This window comes from Choristoneura fumiferana, chromosome 13, assembly GCF_025370935.1.
Source record: "Choristoneura fumiferana chromosome 13, NRCan_CFum_1, whole genome shotgun sequence".
Classification (NCBI taxonomy): domain Eukaryota; kingdom Metazoa; phylum Arthropoda; class Insecta; order Lepidoptera; family Tortricidae; genus Choristoneura; species Choristoneura fumiferana.
The window spans coordinates 15,182,235-15,201,587 of record NC_133484.1 but is presented as its reverse complement, the minus strand read 5'-3'; the positions used below and the strand labels follow the sequence as shown (position 1 = coordinate 15,201,587).

Below are 19,353 nucleotides of genomic sequence, written 5' to 3'. Positions count from 1 at the left end.
ACAATTACAATTATAGAATGTGGAGGGGCAGACTTTCGTTAGTGAACAGATCTATAATTACCTAAATAAGTTCTTAAAAATTACTTATTATTAATCGTGCTTTCAAGCGTGTACGAACCGACTAAGCTAGCCTACACGAAGTGCACCACTTCACAATACAGCGCGAAACGTCTAAGCAATACTTAAGCGATTTTGGCTGTAGCGCTTCTTATGGTCGAAGCAAACATTGTTACAAGCAATATCGCCTATATTATATTTAGTTTGTTTTCGCTGTTGCAATAATTGAAATATAAAGTAATGCTCAACAGGCGAAACCTACTAACATTATTTTAGCACTTTTAGGCAGTACTCAAATTGCATTTTTATTGAAATCTTAACATTCCAAAATAGCTTGTTTGACATTAAAATATTTTTGCTGTTGTAAAATAAAAAAAATGCTGTTTAACCGACGCGTAGTTGTTTTTGGCTGTTGATTTTCTTAAAAATCGGCTTTAAGTGAGCTTAAGAAAAACGTAACTCGGTATTGGAGTATCGTACAGTAAAACGGGTTTCAACAGCATGTAGATCTTGGAAAGTACATTCTAACGATATATTTAACTCAGTTTTGCCCAAAAGTGACTTTAAGCGATTCTGGTTGTAAGGGGACGATATGTACTTTATTTTCCTGTTAAACTTAGCGGTCTCCCGACACCGACGACGCTTAGATAAAAAAAATATTACTAGATACTTATACTAAATTAACTTAGGCTAATTTTGCGTAAAATCAGCATAACTAGTCCCCGCGGGATAGGGATAAACGAATTCTTCGCAGATGAAGTTGCGGGCAACAGCTAGGTACCTAGTGCATAATTGTTTTTTACTTTTTAGTTGTCTTTTTAGCGGCGTTTTTTTTTCGGGCGTTTTAATTTTTATTTTTGATGGCGTTTTTACAACTTCAAAAGGGGTTTGGTCTTCAGTGCTTTCAACAGCTGACTACGGTTTTTAATAATAAAGCACCATGCATCCGGTCCGGACTGTGGAACGCTGGTATTTAGAATTTCTACATGGTTGCTCTAGTCTTAGTGATAGGCACCGAGAAGGCCAACCAATAACAGCCGTAACCCGGGAGAACATTGATGCTGTAAGGTAAAATGCCAAACCGAACTGCTAACATCGCGACTTGGTTTGTTTAGACTCCAATATAAAATAGATACAAATGATGGTCAAAAATACCTTTATTACTTGCGTTATACGTTTAAAACTTGTGAGAGTACATAAGAAAATCAAAAACAATGCGCGGTCAGCACGGCGTGTAAAAATGCCAATAGGCCATAGTGTAATCAACACGTTCGCGGTATTGAATGCCATTCCCCATGTGAAACGAAAAGATGCGAAAAGTTGATATGCGCACTGAATAATAGTTCAACCGTTACAAAAGCGAAAGGTTGTTCGACCAAACAAACGTGCAAAAAGTGTAGTGATTAATAGGCTAAACGCATTTCTGTGAATAGTTGTTCGGCTTACTGACTCTTATGCCAAGTAAATAGTATGCTAAAGGTTGAGTTACGAAACGTTAGTCTGCGCAACATACATCTGCGTACAAATTCATCGGCGTACTACTCGGCGAAACGTTGTCTGCCAATCAATAATCTGCCTAAAAATAGTCGGCGAATCATTAGGTAACCAGCAGGTACCTAGAAGAATATTTTCAAGGGTTTTGTAGTCTGTTCCATTTTTTGTTATTTTTTAATTTTTTTCGAGTCGGTTTTACTTTTTTATCAAAAATTTTCTTTATTTGTCACTTTAGTGATTCGTAGCCAAAGTACATCTCACAACGACTCCATTAAGCCCAAACACGAGTTAGTTACGTTGTTTTATAACAGTGTTCCGTTGCCTATCTTCTGGCTACAGCATCAGTACCCTTAGTGTAAGTTTTCGGTTACAAAATACGTCTCGATGGCGTTCGCGTTAAAATCTCAATTTATATGGAAACACGAACAGCGCCTCTAGCGGAACGTTTGCGTTTGGTCAGTTCGAGAAAGAATCATTAACTTAAAGCGTCTTCTTAGTCGCTTATCTAGGTAAGTATTATTAATCATAATAATTTATAGACGAGCGAGCATTACTAAGCTTTGACGAGTTCCATTGCTTATCTACGGTCTTCTTCATCAGGTCCAGTTTACCAAATGATACTTTCTGAATGTAAATGCTTAAATCTTTATGCTAAAAATGCCAAAATCGCCATAGGTGTGCCAATAAAATTTGAGGTTTGCCCTCGATTTCCCTAGGATCCCATAATCAGATCTTGACTTGGCGACAATGGGACCACCTCAGAAGTATACTCTTTCGAATAAAAAAAGAATCTTGAAAATCGATCCACAATTGAGCGAGTAATCGGTGAACATACATAAAAAATATAAACATTGGAACATAGAACCTCCTCCTTTTTTGAAGTCGGTTAAAAAAATAGATAGCAACAACTTAGCGTCATACGACAAAATTTTATTTATTACATTTTATAATTATCCTGGTTTTCATTTAAAAAAACTGTTAATTTATATATTTTTTTAATTTAATGCATTTTTTTTACTCATATACCTACTTACGTATACTTTTTATTTTCCTTGTAGTCGAAATGAAAAGTTGAGTGTTTAACTCGGGAAAAACACCAATATCACAACACTTGAAGTTGTCTGTCTCGTGTGAATTTGTTTTTTCCGCTCTTGTTGAACAATCTACTATTTCCCCTCTCGGGTGGAAAAGGTATACTTTACCTACTACAAAGTTCAATATTAAAATGTTGATCTTCGATCGTATCGTGTCATCCCGCTTACTCTAAAGCTGCATTCACATTTAACTGTCGTGTTGTGACGTGACGCATCAGCCTGCTGGGCTACTACGAAACTAAAAAACTCGAAGTTCGTGTCGTGCTGTCCCTCTGACACTTACGTTTCGAGTTTTGTAGTAGCCCGTCAGAACGGTATCGGTTTCATACATTTTATATGGTTGCGTTCACATTTATCTGATGCAGTGTGTTGTGAGTGTGACGGCTTGTGTTGTGTAGCATTAAAGCTATAGAGAGATAGAGAGACAGAGAGCATCATCACATCACACACAACGCATCGCAACGTAGCTGCTATCGCGTATGAATTCGCCGCTAGAGGCGCTAGTGTAGCGTGTGGTCTCCGAAATGTCAAATCTCATAGTTTAGTTTTGAATGTCTGTGTTTTGAGACAGTTTTGTCTTTCGAAAACTTTTTCCCATTTTTTCCGAACAAAATGGAACGCAAGACTGTGGTTGCTCGATATTTTTTATGGTACGGTTTTAAGATCACGCCTGTAATAACACTTTGAAAGCCACACTTAAAAACCTCACGCAACATCATTCATTGAGTGCTATCGTTTTTTGTCTTACTAGATGGCGCCACTGTTTAGTATTCGAATGGATTTTAACATATTAAATGTAAATAGTAAAGACGCGTTCAGTATTACATTATGATTGTTTTTTTTTTTCGAGTCTCTTTGTATTTTTTATTTCAACTCCAAATTCGTTACTTTTACGGATATCCCGTGAAACCATATCGAAAATACAAACTGAGACATGGATGCACAGAAAAACTAGAAAAAGAGACCAGCGCTGGGAATCGAACCCAGGTACTCAGCTATTTTTTACAGTACTTAGGTTTCGGGTGACATAAGTACACAGTATTCTTTTAGGAATGTGTAGTAAGTTATCAAAAAAATAAAAAGTAAAAATGGGAAATGTTTCACTGTGTCCACAGTGGTGTACAGAATGAAACATTACATATTTAACAATGAAACGTGAAAACTAATATAAGCTGTTTCATAATTTTGAGACGTATTTATGTAATACGTATTTTTGTAAATGCAAGGATGTAATCAAAACAGTTTTTTTTACTTTTTACTTTAATCAGCCTCATTAAATGTCCCATGCGTAAATGTTTCATTGTTAACTACCTAAGTTATTTTATATTAACCTCGAATTTTTGCCTGCTGAATTGTGCTATTTTAACAGGTGATCTAGTCCACGATAATCTACATAATATGTTTAATATTAAGAAAGCGTTAAATATACTGAATTTCTAACCACAATTTAATGAAAAATCTACAAATAATGCTGAAAATATTTACTTTTGTGCCAATAATACTAAAAAAGCTCCGTTGACACGTGTCCCTCCACGTGACGCCGATGCAAACTAGAATACAGTGGTTCTCAAGGGTGTCCTTACGCGATATAGTGTACGATCTGGCAACGTGGTACTTTAGAAATATCGCAATGTTCCTAAGTGTAAGTTTCGTTGTTGGACACATGACCTTACCAGAAAAACACAAACCAAATGAATGTACTTATCGTTAAGAGAAATAAATAAAAAGTTTATTTTTTTATTTTTGGCGTAATACTTACTGCTTTCTATATTACAATGTACTCTATGCTTACTACTGCATGCATACTAGCATACTACCATTACCATATACTACTGCCGTCGTAATACTTACTGCTTTCTATATTACAATGTGCTCTATGCTTCCTACTGCATGCATACTAGCATACTACCATTACGATATACTACTGCCGTCCGTGTGCCGTCTCTACCTCTACGCGGTCAACTCAACTATATTATATTCTGTTCAATCTGTTCTGTGACGCGGTTGACCACTGCGGCAGTGGGCACAAGCCCTGGTGGGCAGCGCTTATCACCACGTGACCATAGCGCGACCAATCGCGTGCAATCGTTGTTGGTGTGTGTGTGGTGTGACGTTGTGGACTTGTGGATGCTGTGAGTCGCTTGCCCAGATGGAACCATGTTCAAAGTGGTAACTGTAGAAACGTTACTCTCCCAGTTAATAATTATCATTTGTAGTTTTTTATCGAAATCTCGAAATGACGTACAGTGGATTGTTTTGTGTGTTTTAAATTACTTACCAACGGTTTAACGACTAATAATTATTACAAAAAACATTCTACACTAATGCGCCATTATCATTATAATTTAATTTATGAACTGTGAAGGTAATCAATTAAACCTATAAATATTTTTGAACGCATCTATTACATGGCATTTTAGTTCTCGACTCGGCCGGCGCGACAATGTCAAGTGAGTATGGCAACATTGTTTATGGGCTCTGTGGTGTAGCCTGTATAATATGGCCGCTACAGGTTAGTCGTTAAGGTTTTGTCACGTGAAAAAAGCTAGTTTTTACTTGATTTTCGTGTTAATTTTGATATTTTCGCACTTTTTTTTTGCTATACCTCTTGTGTTGATTTATTTTTTATATAATAGTACGTATTTTGTGGCGTTTAATAATGCTAACGTGTCATCATTTCACCTCTGCGGACGTTTGGATTTACCGCGTGGCCACATTCTTAACTTTTTGTGCAGAATACTCAATACTTATATTTTTACGTTACATATTATCGTAATTATCTAGCATAATTTGGCCATTAAGTTAAATGTTGGAATAGTGCAGTGAAACATCTGTGCGGCAAGTAGAGATTGTCCTTTGGGTACGTGCCTGTTCTCCCCACGGATAACCGCTTTTCAGATGCGGTCGTACCTAGTAGTAGGTCGTTCGCTCGCAATGCGTCATCGAAAGAATGCCATCCACACTTTACAAGCTTTTAACGTTGTTCGCTTTTACAAAAATTAAATCAAGTTTTACGTAATGTGTTACAGGCAGTAAAAAATCTAAGAAGGCGAAATGGATTCCGGTGAATATCACCGATATTCTAGCAGAGCCGACCACGATACCAACTACAAACAACTGGGCGGATTCAGTTGATGATGAGCGTGAGTATTTGTCCACTTTGTTTCACAAGATTAGTACCTGAGTGACCCAGTGATGATATGCAAAGGGAAATGGTAGGCCAATGTTAATCTCGTACTTGGGGCACACAAACGAGTGCTTGTCACTCTCTCTGCCCCGGGAAGGTCTGAGGAAAGGTCTCTTGTGTTTCTTACACATTCTAGCCGGATGCTTCTCTCACAGAGAAGGTGGGGGAACCAGAAATCACAGGCTCGTGTTTAGCTGGGGATGCTCGGCCTGGGGGCTGGGTGGAGGCACAGACACATAGCCTGTTGGAAACCCCTGTGACCAGCACTTTTAGCACAATCTACGAGATGGCTTTGGCCACAACTCAATTCAGACTAGTCTTTCATTGGCCCACTCCCTAACTTTAACTGAGGGTCTTTTATTTTAGAATAAGAACATAATTTACTTAAAATGCTCTAAATAAGGTTGCATCATTCATTTTTAAATTTTTCCTCTTATCAATACATTAGTTTGCTAGAGTGATTATTGATTAGGCATGTTGGTTATATTAGGCATAACAATTTAATATTTATGAGCTGTATAATTTTAACTGTAATTACAATTTAAATTGCTGCATACAAGACCTCATTGTACTTTCAGCACCCAAATAATTTGTTTATTGGTTTATTGGTAAATGGATGGAGAAAATTGTTGTTATCATATATTTAACATTGCAGGTTTTTGTGACTTAAAACTGTCATTTTACCTGTCATAATTTTAATTCTTAGCTTGAATTGCACCAAGTTACTTTAACCTTTTAACCACCAATACACTTTTCAATGGTACATGCCCGTATTGCCACCTACACCGAAACTATATGACATTTTGTCTTAATTATAAGACTGCGTCGAAATGAGCTGGATAATTTTTGTCTTATAATTCAGACAATGGCGGTTAAAGGTTTAATCATGACCAATCACTTTGATTTAATGGTTTGGTAAGACTTACTTAATTGATGTGTCTCGTGCTTATTGTCATATTTATTGTTGGTAACATGGATAATCAGTTTTTTTATTATATTGGCAACAAACTTCTTGGGCATGCTATTTACAGCATTCAATAGCTTTTTTTACACACAACTTTGCACTCTCCATTTCTTGTACAATAAGGCCAGTCATTCTTTTCTTAGATCTTCTAGTTTTCCTGTTTGTGCATTCATACAAAATGTGATTGTTTGTTTTATTCTATCATTAAACATTTAGAAAATTAATAAATAACTACTGCTGTAGGTTCTGTGAAACTTTTTGACTGATGATATTGAATGTGCAAAGGCAAGTTAAATAATCTTTTCGTAAGTAAATGTGCAGACTTACTCTTAGCACAGCATAGGCTAAGCTTAAGGCCTAAGGCCCAGGGCTCAAGTTAAAGAAGCATACACCATCTGTAATGTCTAGTCTACATCCTGTTTAGAATGAATAATAACTACCTATTCCTGTTCAGACTAGTAATATGCAATTATAAATGATTAGCTAACAACATTTTAATTAATAATCAAGTTGCTAATTATCAAATTGATCACTAAATAAAATAGTATTTTTCTGCATTTGGAAAATTTTGGTTGTACTTTGCATTCCTCATTTTCTAGCATAATTCAACTTAAAGCTGTTTATTGTTTATTTATAACATTTTGATTAGTTTAAAACAACAAGTGCTAATTACCATATTAATGGCATATGCCATCTTGAGGTTCTAAGAATCAATTTAGGTAGGTACTTAAAATATAGTACTTTGGACTCACAAATAAAAAAAAATAGCTAATCAATTATTACTGCAACTGAAAATCATGTACTGTTATAAAATTGGATTAACTGTCCTCTTTATGACATGACACATAAGCCTAGAATAATTTGCTGCTACAGGACCAAAATAAATAGCTGCCTCGGTTTCGTCATACCCCTTAAAAAAATTACATTTTGATTAAATCTCAATCTAAATCCATATTAGTTGCTGAACATGTGCCATTCATTTTCACTATCAATACTTGCACTTGCAATGTTTGTCGGTCAGCCACGGAGAGTTATGGGTACGCGTCGCGCTCCCGTGCGCCGGTGGTGCTGCCGTCGGCGTCCCGCGCGGCGCGTGGCGGGCTCGCCGTCGACGACGAGTCCATCCCGCGCCGGCCGCCCTACATTGCGCACATCTCCAACCTGCCCTATGATGTTGATGAAAGCGCTATCTCGGATCTGTTCGAAGGACTCAAGGTAATATATTGACAAGGATTGCTCATCAAGCGTCAGCTGGCGGAAGCCTTTTGTTTCAATAAGCTCATAGTTGCTGTGAGAGTACACATCCCGGCCATTAACTTATACTTGGTTTAGATAAACTTCAGCTGCCAGAATTGGTACAGTTAAGGATTTAAAACATTTTACTTATCTATCATTGTAATACCAATTAGACTAGTGTATTTCAATACAGAAACGTAAATGTTTAGATTGTTTAATGGGAAATTTTGTATGTTTTAAGACACCAATTGTTGTTGATTTGTTTACATTTAGTTAAGTGTTTATACCTGCTTATCTTATCTTATTTTTCTATTATGGAATAATCGAGAAAAACCAACAAAAATACAATGTTGCCAGCTCAGCAGGTATAAGCGCTCTTAATTACCTATCCAAACCAAGTATATGCTGGTGTATGTATTCCCAAAAATTTTCATTTAATACACTATTTTACTGCATCTTTAAATATGTGTCAATTGGAATGTGTTGAGCAAAATCAAAAGTAAATTGATTATGTTGATGTGAAACCCTATTTAAATCAAATTAATATGGGAATAGTACATTTTCCGTGATAAATTGGGTAAAGACGACTACTGTAATCATTGATCAACCATTGTATGTAAGAACAAAGAAGTATAAACCCTCAGCTAATCTTTTTACTTTTTATATTAGTCCACTGAGCTGATTAATGGGATGCTTTTGGTGTCAGCTGAAGATTCGCATACCAAGGGCTAAACAATCTTGACCAGCCAATTTTATAATGACTGCAATGTTGGCTGGAGTCATTTTGCTGCATCATTGTTTTGTTTTAATAAATCTCACAAAAAGATAACAGAAAATGTGCACCAAGATATGACGAGATATATCTTCTTTTTCTATTTACTGTATTGTAAGAACAAACAATGTATAATGCTGCATAAACACGCAAAATTACCAAAACACGTAAGTTAAGTTTTATAAATAACATTGTTGTTAACAGATTATTAACCTGAGACTGCCGCGAGAGGGCGACCGCCTCAAAGGATTCGGCTATGTGGACTTTGAAGACAGAGAAAGTCTCATAGATGCTATGAACTTGCCTGATCTTGTAAGTATATTTTGATTTTTTCCGTCTGTTTTGGGGTCTAGAAAGTTTTAAATGAAACTAGCATGAGACTGGGGATGAAGTAAGAAGTCTTGCTCTCTTGCTATAAAAGAAAGTGGACTGAATTGACATTATTTGTTTGTAAGTATATCAGTTTACATAGAATGAATTTTGTAATTAAGACCTGGTAAAAGAAACTACCTACCATGTTTGTTTTAGGGGCAATCAACTTTTTCTTGTTTGTTATTCTGTCCCGTTGTCCAAGAGACAACAGTGACAGTTTCTTAAAAAAACTGCTTTGATATATGCGACTAATATGCTTAGGAGATATTCTATAAAATAATGAGCTTGTGACTATGACATAAATTTATACTCGATGAATTTTAACCACAGAAAACATATAAACTCGTGGTTTTAAACAGTTGTCCAGGGGACTTAACCATGGCAACGAGGTAGTACAAGTAAAAGTTGAAGGACCCTTTTGCACCAAACCAACTTGGTTATGGTTTTGTTACTTCCAATTCCAGTAAAATATTAAAAAATCACCCTAAGGCATTGTATTAAATAAGCTTTTAAAATTGAATAAGTAGGAACTTGGTTTATAAAATGGCAAATTTGTAGCTTAGCTCTGTTACATAAATCATTATGGACCCTTCTTAGATTATTGTTTACAACCAACTATTTTTCTTTTGTCAGAGCGTCGGCGGGCGAAGGATCAGAATAGAAGTATCTACCGAGAACAATGACCGGCGCATGGGCCGGGGGGGCCGCGAACGGGACAGGTAATGCCGAGCACATTACAAATTGTAAAGAGACCCTTCCCCAAACAGATTGCTCCCCTATACTGTCTTACAAAAAACAAGCTCAAGGAGAAATCTTCCCACGAAATAGCTATTGTTTCGCCAGTTTAAGTCGGAAGATAAGTGCAAGTCCAAAAAACAGTTTTAAATGCATTTATTTTTGATGGCAAATAATCTTATAATTTACGTCCTCAATGCGAAGATTGAGAACGAAGAATGTGACCTACATTTCAATATTGCATGCATAGCATAATATTCTGCCTAAATGGAATATCCCTCACATATGCATAATATCTACTGTAATGCTGGCCATAAAGTGAAAAGTTTTTTTTGTGTTAGTTCGTTTATAATGGATGAACTTAAAAACTAAAAACTGATTTCAAAAATCCTTCTACCTAAAGCAAGTTATGTTATAGGTAAGTAAATGACAAAAGCTATATTTTGCCCCAGGAACGTAAAAGTTCCCGAGGGGCAGACGAGTCGCGAACAACCTAGTAAATGAAATAAAAAGTAAAGAGAAATAAAATTCTAGTCTTAATTCTTTGACTCGAGCAAGCAATATTCTTTTGTTTCGCCTATTTTCACTAGTCTAGAGTTATGTAATATGTGCAGAGAGTACGACCCGGAACGCACGACGGGCGACTGGCGATCGGGGCCGAGGGCGGCGCCCGAGCCGTCGTCGCGCCCGCGGGAGATGACGCGCGACCGCGGCGAGATCACACGCGACCGCGGGCCCGATCGCGACCGCGACCGCGAGGAATGTGAGTACCGAAGTCTCTTTCGCGCACTGTAATTGGAAGTGCACAAAGACAAATTTTATTGTCACAAAGATGAAGAGGACAATGCCTCTTTATGTTAGGTGTCGGTAGTAAAGAGCTGTTTTCCGCAACTTGGCAACTTGAGCGCATATTTTGCGTGAATGCCTGTTTATGTTTTAAAGATCATCGTAGTTCTTTTCCGTATCTAAGGTAGAGGTAGAGTCATTCACAATGACGCGTGCCGTGATTCTTATTACAATGTCATTAATGTCTAATTTAAACAAAATCACGTGTCTTCGTGGATGGCACTATGTGTAGGGTATTCTGAAGTTGTCTGAAGGTATACAGAACTCTTTATATCTTTGATTTTTAAGAAACTTGTTTATATGACAAGTAATATTCAAATTCATATTAAATTATATTATTATGTTAGCAACAACAAAATTGCGTAATTATTCAGGTCAATAAATTTTTTACCGATCTTAAAATAATTTTGTTATATTTTAGATTAGTCACGCGTAGCGGTATTATAACAATCGGGTCACAGTGATGATAAGCAAATAGTGTTTGGAGCAAGCTTTAATGTCACACTTGGGACGCACAAGCAGAGTACACAAATTAACAAATATTAACTATACAATTCCATTTACTATTAATAAATGCCTACTTTCTTTAACGTGTCGTTTCCCGAAAAAGAAAGACAAGACACTGAAGGCAGTTCATGTTATTCAAAAATCACTTGTATTAAAATAGATCGTTAATTTGAGTTACTCCATTCGTCTCGGGAAGGTCTGAGTAAAGGTCGAGCGGTCTCTATTTGCCCCCTAGCCGGGGGCATCGCCTATAGCGATGGCAGGGGCACCAGAAACCCAAACTCGGGGGCTTTGTCGAGGACTCTCCAGACGAGACTGCGGCCCCCGCGTCTTTGGAAGCCCCCTGCGACCGGCTGTTTTAGTTCAATCTGTGACTCGGTGTACGCCGTAACTCAATTCAGACTAGTCTTTGGCTTGCTCCGTTAAACGAGAAATGCTTAAACTGAGTGATCTTTTAAGATTTAAATTATCTTGTCGTTCTTGTCCGATGGTGTTAATGACGTCTTTATTTACTGTTGCCAGTTGAAGAAATTAGTTCCAGTAGGTAGCTTTCCGCAATATGGCGACGTTTTTTTAATTCCTGGACGGGTTTTAACAATAGACATCCTTAGATATTGTTGTTCCAATTTTTGCTCATGTCATGAGTATAAGAACTCGATTGTATGATTCACCTGATGGTAAGCGGTCAATCGCTGGCCTATTTTAAATAATAAATAATGAAAACATCTCTTAGGAGTACGGTAGGGCTCATGTACAAATGACAGACATAAATTACATAGACAATTTCATGTGAACCTTAGGTTATTGAAACTTGAAGTAACGTATGTTACTGTTTGCAGCGACGGTGGACATGCGTCCGGGCGCGTGGCGCGACGGCGACCGGCCCGCGGCCGAGCCGGCGCCCGCGCGCACGCCGTACGGCGGCCGGGACTCCTTCGGCCGGGACCGCTACGGGGATGACCGGTAACTATCACCATTACTCGATTCAATTAAATAGAAACGATTGAATGAATATTTGATTTAAAAAAAGTATGTATATGAACTCTTAATTTTAAATATCATAGTAGTCAACAAAGCACCAAAATGAATGTGACTCAGCAAATGAATTTCTTCAGACATATCGCTGGTTACCAAGAATAGTGCTTGTTGCACGACAAGCGCCGTCAAGCGATATTTCGTCAGTCAAGAAACTTCTCAAAAAAAAGTAGTTATTCATCATCATAACAGCTGTGAGCTACTAGCTATGAGATTAGTTATTTACCAACTCAATGGACTGTTTAGTCCATTTTTCAGGGTTAAAATTAACCCCCGCCCCCCTCCTCTTTAATTAACTAATACCGTATTTAATTCCAGTGGTCGAGAGCGCGGTTTCGGCCGCGAGGGCGGGCGCGACGGCGGGCGCGACGGCGAGCGCGAGCGCGGCGGCTACGGCGGCCGCGACGGATTCCGCACTGCGGAGCGCGACGGCGGTGGCTTTGGGTATCTATTTTTTTATTTATTTTTACACAAATAGGGTTGCGTTTGGCCAAAATCACGCCTGATAGTAAACTAATATGTGGACTAAGATGGAGCACGCTTAAATTACCTCATAAATACCCATTCCCCCTAGATTTGAAGACTGCAAGATTGTATCTTATATATATTTTTTTGTATGCTGTTGTTAGTACGTAGAAGCTTAGCCCGTATTGTGATCAACACGATATCACGGTTACCGTCATCTGTAGTCATATTTTTGCGTATTACTGTGAGTCATATAAAACAGTTACTTCCAGTTGCCAAAGTATATCGAACACAAAACATAGGGTGTAGAGACAGTGAACGCGATTCAAACCGCGTATTTGATACTAAAAATCAAATAAGCCTTATTTCTTTGTAATTTTGCACATGAAGCAACAACCAAAATTTAAATATTTTGATTGTTGTCGAATTACTTCTAAGTGCTAGATTAAAAGGGTTACCTAGACACCGATTCGTGCCTAATTATGCACGAACTGGTCGCTTTACACCAACATTTTCTCTGCGCTCTTACCTAAACAAATATGGAGGAGGGGGGGGGGTCACATCAAAGGTTTTTTGAGGCAGTTGAATATTTTTAATTTTTTTAATTATTTAGTCGCAGCCACAAGCAAGCAACATTATAAAATTGGTTATGTTAAGCAATAAACCTTGAAATAAATTATAATACGAAGGGGCTGTTTCACCATCCATTGATTAGCGTTAATGACCTGCATTAACGAGAACTAGGTAGGTATGTCTGCCCCACGAGCTGCTGCACGTGGTCGCGCCCCCCCCCGCCCGCCCTGCTGTAATGATGTATGAAATCTCATTACGATACATCCGTGTTCATAATTGAATCCAATGTCGTAATGCTGGCCATTACCTATGGTTTTTGAACGCATAATTGAGGATTTACTATATGGGTGTAGATAAATTCTTTTATAACGTATAAAACGTACATAGCTCTGAATTTATTATGACAAATAAATGTAATGTTTGTATTGTTTGCAGCAACCGAGAAGGAAGAGGTTTTGGAGGACGAGGCTTTGGCGACAGAGACCGCGATCGCGATCCACCTCCCAGAGATGGTAAGTAGAAATGAACTTTAAAAAACTTAAAGCATTACACATAAATAAAAATCATACGCCAGAAAATCCCATGCAATACACCTAAATTAACACATTTATCATGTGAAAAGAGACTTTACAGGTGTAATATGTTAATGATAATCTTTGCCAGATTTCTAGCATCAGTGGTCACGTTTTACTGATGTACAATATCAAATTTTGTGCAGAACACTATTTGTATGGAGCTACTGTTACAATGCATTATTACAAATCTTTTTTCGATTCCGATAATCAATATTATCTGTGGTATATAGCTTCATCAATTTGCTCAAATAACCGCAAAAAATATAGTGTAAACGGAAAGGTTTACTTGCACAAAATTCAAAGACCCAGTTTTAGATATCTGATGAAATGAAATGAAATTGAATTTATTTGCATTAAGCGTGGGATTACATTGATGGCTTCGTTAGTAGATAATTAACTCCCTAAAAACCTTGGAAATATGTCTGAAACAGACAAGCCCCGCGAGCGTCCGAAGCTGAACCTGTTGCCGCGTACGGTGCCCCGCGAGGAGACCGCGCCGACTAAGCCCGCCGACGGAGCGCCGCTTGAAGACAAGCCCGACAAGCCCGCCGCCAAGCCCGTGTCCGCGGAGAAGGTGTTTGGGGCTGCCAAGCCGGTCGATACCGCCGCCAAGTGAGTGTTTTACCCTTACCACTTACCGCAGCGTGTTATAATAATCCTTCTAATAATTCAATAAAGTTTAGCGTCTAGTGATTCGATGAGTTCAGCGTGTAGATATCTATAATGCTAAATTATTCCAAAGTGCCATAGGCAATATATATATTATTATTAACAGAAAAAAATAGGGTTCCATACTAAAACTACAATAATGTAACTCAAAGTGTAAAAATAGTTGCCATAAAATATCTTTCATCGCATGCGCTGTAGAAACTATTGATTATAGAACAAAAAAATGCGCGATATTTTAGTTATGTCTCTACTTTTTTACATTTTAAAAGTTGACAGAAATGACGACTAAAATCAGACCATGTTATCCATACCATTGTATTAATCCTTATCCAAATAAATAATTTTATATTGAAGACGTTTTCAGTACCTGTAGATTACTTTTTGAATTATGTATTCAAATCGGACATTCCAGTTGTATAGGCCGTTTTTTTTTTTACTTTGCCCTTGCGAAGCTGGAGCGAGTCGCTAGTATATTATAACTTAAATGGCAAGGAGGACACATTGAGAGACATTGGTGTTATTTTTGGTAGTTTAGTAAAATCATTCACAAAATTGCTTTACGCGACCGAAACCGCGGGTAAAGGCTAATTATAATTTATGGGACAATTTACATTAAAAGATTGTTGCCGGCTGCCCGAACTGCAAGTGCCACAAATGCAAATGAGTGTTCAGATGAGTGCCCAATTGTGACAGTGCCTCAGGGCTGAAATCACAAAAACACAATTTTCTTGCACCAGAAGTGACTGTGAAAATACTTTGTTTTTAAATTTACTAATTACTTCCGTGTGCCATATCAAAACGGTTATCTAGACATCGTTCCGCGTCTCTATGTACGGATCGATCGCTTTACACCAACATTAAAGTGCAGATTTTTACAGATTGCAGAGTAGATTGAATTGATAAATGATGTAGCATTTATTGCATTTTACAGGGAACGTGAAATAGAGGAGCGACTGCGTAAACAAGAAGAGGAAGCTCGGAAAGGCACCGAAGAGAAGGAGCGCTGGGGCCGCAGGGTGAGTGATATAATGAATGATATGTTTCTGTTCAATATATGAATTCAAATGTTAGTTATTTATCAAAATGTTGTATTCTTCTTCAGGCTGATCATTCCGGAGACCGCCGCGGAGGTGCACGACGTGGTCAGTATTATCTTAATTAAAACGATCTTAAAATGATTATAGTCGTATTAAAAATACGTAAACCACAAAATTTTACAATACTTAAATTAGCCTTATTGTATTACCCTAGATGACCGTACCAGAGACACTCGAAGCTACAACAAAGATAGACGAGATTATTCCAAGGACGACAAAGACCGGCGAGATTACTCAGGCAACAGAGACCGGCGCGACTACGGCAAAGACGACAGGGACAGGCGCGATTACTCAAGGGAAGACCGCGACAGGCGTGACAACTCGCGCGACAGAGACCGCCGCGACCCCAGAGACGATCGCGACAAACGTGACACCAGAGACGATCGCGACAGACGTGACCCCAGAGACGATCGCGACAGACGTGACCCCAGAGACGATCGCGACAGACGTGACCCCAGAGACGATCGCGACAGGCGCGACCCGCCTTCGGACGACGGCGCAGAAGAGCGCGGGCGGCGCGGCTCGCGGGACTCGCGCGACGACCGCGACCGCCGCGACTACAGAGACGACAGGGACCGGCCCCCGCGCGACCACCGCACCGCCTCGCCCGAGCGCCGGCCCGCTTCCCCCGAGCGCCGGCCCGCCTCCCCCGACCGCAACGGCAGCGCACGCAACCGCGACACAGACCACCAGGACAATCGACCCATGCCCAAACTACAGGAACAAGAGAAACCAGTCAGTATATCAAGCTTTTTAACTAACCCTTTTTCAGGTATCTATGGCTTGCAGTTCAGGAAGCCAGCGCTTACCCTCACTGCGTGCTAAAGTTACCATAGACGTATATACGCCACATAATCTAAACTTCGTTTTTTTTTAGCATTAGAAAAAGGGTAAACGTTCTTGACGAGTCTTTTTATTGAAAAACGTTTTTAAAAAAACAGTAACTATTACTGATGATACCAAAAGCATGTAAATGATCATATGTCCTCGCTAATTGTTACTAAAAGTGTATTATTCGTGTATCACAGTTCAATTAACTAATCGTATTTTTGTTTTTGTTGCAGAATTTCGTAGCATCAAACAAATTCAGCTTCCTAGAAGACGCGGACGTGTCTGAGTAACGCCGCGGACGCGTTTGTAAAGTGTAAAAAAATTAATCAAGTGTAACGAGACTCTCCTGAGACACTCAGGTGTGCTATGTAATAATTGAACTCGAGTCGTAGTGCGTTGTGATACGTCAAAGGTTGCTGCATGCGCTCGCCGCTCCGAGGCCGCCCCAGCCCCTACCGCCTCCCGGAAGGCTGTGACTTCATCCACTTTTGTAACATTCAACTTGTCTCATTCCGGTTGTAGGTACTAGCCCAAATGTACGGGCCCCGAAGTGTCTTCTGCTCGGGCGACGCTAGGGGCTGGGGCTCGATCTGTGACCATGTACTGATTTGATGTAAATTTTTCTATGGGTTTGGTGAGTAGTAGTATTGTACGTAGGTCGCCACGCTGGCGGAGAGCAACGCTGATATTGTTCCGTGTCAAATATGTCGCGGCAGGTTTTATTTTTACGATTTGATACAGGTGCTGCTCTCACATTGTTTTTAGTATCATATTGTTTTGTAATTTCATTTACTCCTTGTTGAAATATCAAAGCTTTTTTGAGAATACATCGACGCAATACACCTCGATTGCCACCAAGGGAATCTTAATTCATTATTTTAGAATATTCCTTTATGTTAAATATGTAGTCGATTTAGATTATTAAAATGTTAATTGTATTATTTATCTTTACACTCTGATATGTCTTGATTAATCAAATGCTACGTTTGTGCTGCGTTATTTGCAACATGCATTTGACAGCGCGTCGTGGCCCGTCAAGTCGTCCGGGAGGTCGCCTCCCCGCTCCCTCAGGTAGGGCCTGCCATCGTCACAATTGTATTTTTATTGGTGGAACATGTCAAACGACGTGAAGACGTTTAATTTGTATTAATTTCTCAAGTTTATTTCGTATACTTTGTTCTAATTGTGAATTAAATAAATTACTCTTTTTACAGCCACTCTGTATTTTCATTTTTACATATCTACGGTCAAAGACTTAAATTCATGAGCCACCATGGAACCATTCCACAGTAAACGTCCACGTGTTAGTGACATTGCATTAATTACAAAGGAAAATCGTAATGACTTCCTTTGAAAAGGTTCCATGTCCATGACATGACATGAATTAAAGTCTTTGCCCGTAACTATTCATTTCCTGTTACATTTGTACATTCTCAAAGTCGAAGATTGATTATCCACGGAGGCACGCCTCCACGAAAATGTATTTCAGAACGGGCACCTATCACAGAATAACTAATAGTACCTACTACCGTGGAAGTGACGTGTATTTACATTTAATTATTTATTTAAATCTAAAGGGGAGGCCTTTGTCCAGCAGTGGACGTCTTCCGGCTGATGATGATGATGATGATTTATTTAAATAATTAAATTTCGAATGACAAGTATTTGTATCTAAATTTAATAATAATTTGTCGGTAAATCTTGTCAGGTTTGCGTCGCAAAAATTGTACTGTTAATTTTCAGTGGCTCTAAAAGTAGTCGCACCTGCAGGGCTATTACGAACGAAGTGCAAAACTCGAACTCGTATGTTGCCGTCCCGCTGACGCTTATGTCATTTACTACGCGAGTGAAAGGAACGGTGCGATACGAACTTCGAGTTTCATAGTAGCCCCTTTGTCAGTGTGGTGAGATAGGGGGCTTGGTACTACGAAGTTTGAAGTTCGTATAGGTGTATTTATTTAAACAATTAATTTTTACATAAAAATAAAAAAACATATAAAATTAACTAAAACGGGCTTCCTCATCCAAAGGCAGCGCAGCGCGGGGCATTGTGCCTAAGACGCTAGCGGCGTTGCCTCGTTGCACTGCAAGGCTCAGTCTTTGGGCGAAGAAAAAGCCTGCTCTTTGGTCGCCAGATATGCCGATTAGTTTGTCCGACACTTCTTTCATAATTTTTTTTGTGTCGGACGACCAAGGCCCAAAGGTTTCGACCGCAAGTGCCGCAAAAAAGTAGTTGTCCTTAAGAAAGGCATATTTGCGGCACTTGACGGTTTGGGCATCGTCTGCAGCTGTCCCTGGTTTCCGCGCAGACCGTTGGACGTGGGACGGGGCTAACGTATCCACGCATGTAACATCCCACGCCAACGGTAGCCCCAGACGCCACGGCACCAACGTACAACCGTCGGGCCTCTTCCCGTCCGAAGTTCGTATAGTGGTTATATGCTCTTTGGTTCGTATCGTCACGTATACGTTAGTACTATTATATATTCTGTGGTATCGTGCTATTCCGCTCACGTTAATACATAGCATTTTAGGAGAGTAAGATAGACTTTTAAGAGTAGCCCCCGTAATCTATGAAAATTAGACTGACACTGATACTATTTAATACAAGAGCGAGAGGGACCGCACGACACGAACTTCGGGTTTCGTAGTAGCCCTGCTATCCACGCATTTTTTACGAAACTAATCTGCTACGAATAACTTCGTAGTTAATCTGGTTTTATTTTTGAATGTCAAAATTGACATATTGTCATTCTAGCCCGGCTAAGATAATTTTGATACTTCTGCTATAAGAAATAAATGATTATTTTTTATTTAATTCAACCTCCTACCATGCTCAAAATG

The 19,353-nt window shown here is 38.9% G+C and overlaps 1 protein-coding gene across 2 annotated transcripts; it reads left to right on the top strand.

The window, feature by feature from the left end:
* The first annotated feature begins 4,992 nt into the window (after positions 1 to 4,992).
* eIF4B (eukaryotic translation initiation factor 4B) lies at positions 4,993 to 17,726 on the top strand. 2 transcript variants are annotated; one of them, XM_074096463.1, is made up of 14 exons: positions 4,993 to 5,095; positions 5,675 to 5,788; positions 7,818 to 8,011; positions 9,009 to 9,116; positions 9,810 to 9,895; positions 10,526 to 10,674; positions 12,104 to 12,227; positions 12,618 to 12,743; positions 13,773 to 13,849; positions 14,344 to 14,524; positions 15,513 to 15,597; positions 15,684 to 15,723; positions 15,833 to 16,413; positions 16,743 to 17,726. In XM_074096463.1, exons 1-14 carry the CDS (start codon positions 5,089 to 5,091, stop codon positions 16,797 to 16,799), a joined length of 1,929 nt encoding a protein of 642 aa, XP_073952564.1. In that variant the 5' UTR covers positions 4,993 to 5,088; the 3' UTR covers positions 16,800 to 17,726. The 2 variants fall into 2 exon arrangements, with proteins under 2 accessions (XP_073952564.1, XP_073952563.1); XM_074096462.1 differs by having other exon boundaries at positions 5,061 to 5,157.
* Positions 17,727 to 19,353: the final 1,627 nt, after the last annotated feature.

Bases quoted from the DNA above. Each gene is read 5' to 3' on its own strand.
- eIF4B (XM_074096462.1), top strand. The intron at 15,598-15,683 runs GTGAGTGATATA...ATTCTTCTTCAG, and splicing joins AGGAGCGCTGGGGCCGCAGG to GCTGATCATTCCGGAGACCG. The intron at 16,414-16,742 runs GTCAGTATATCA...TTTTTGTTGCAG, and splicing joins TACAGGAACAAGAGAAACCA to AATTTCGTAGCATCAAACAA.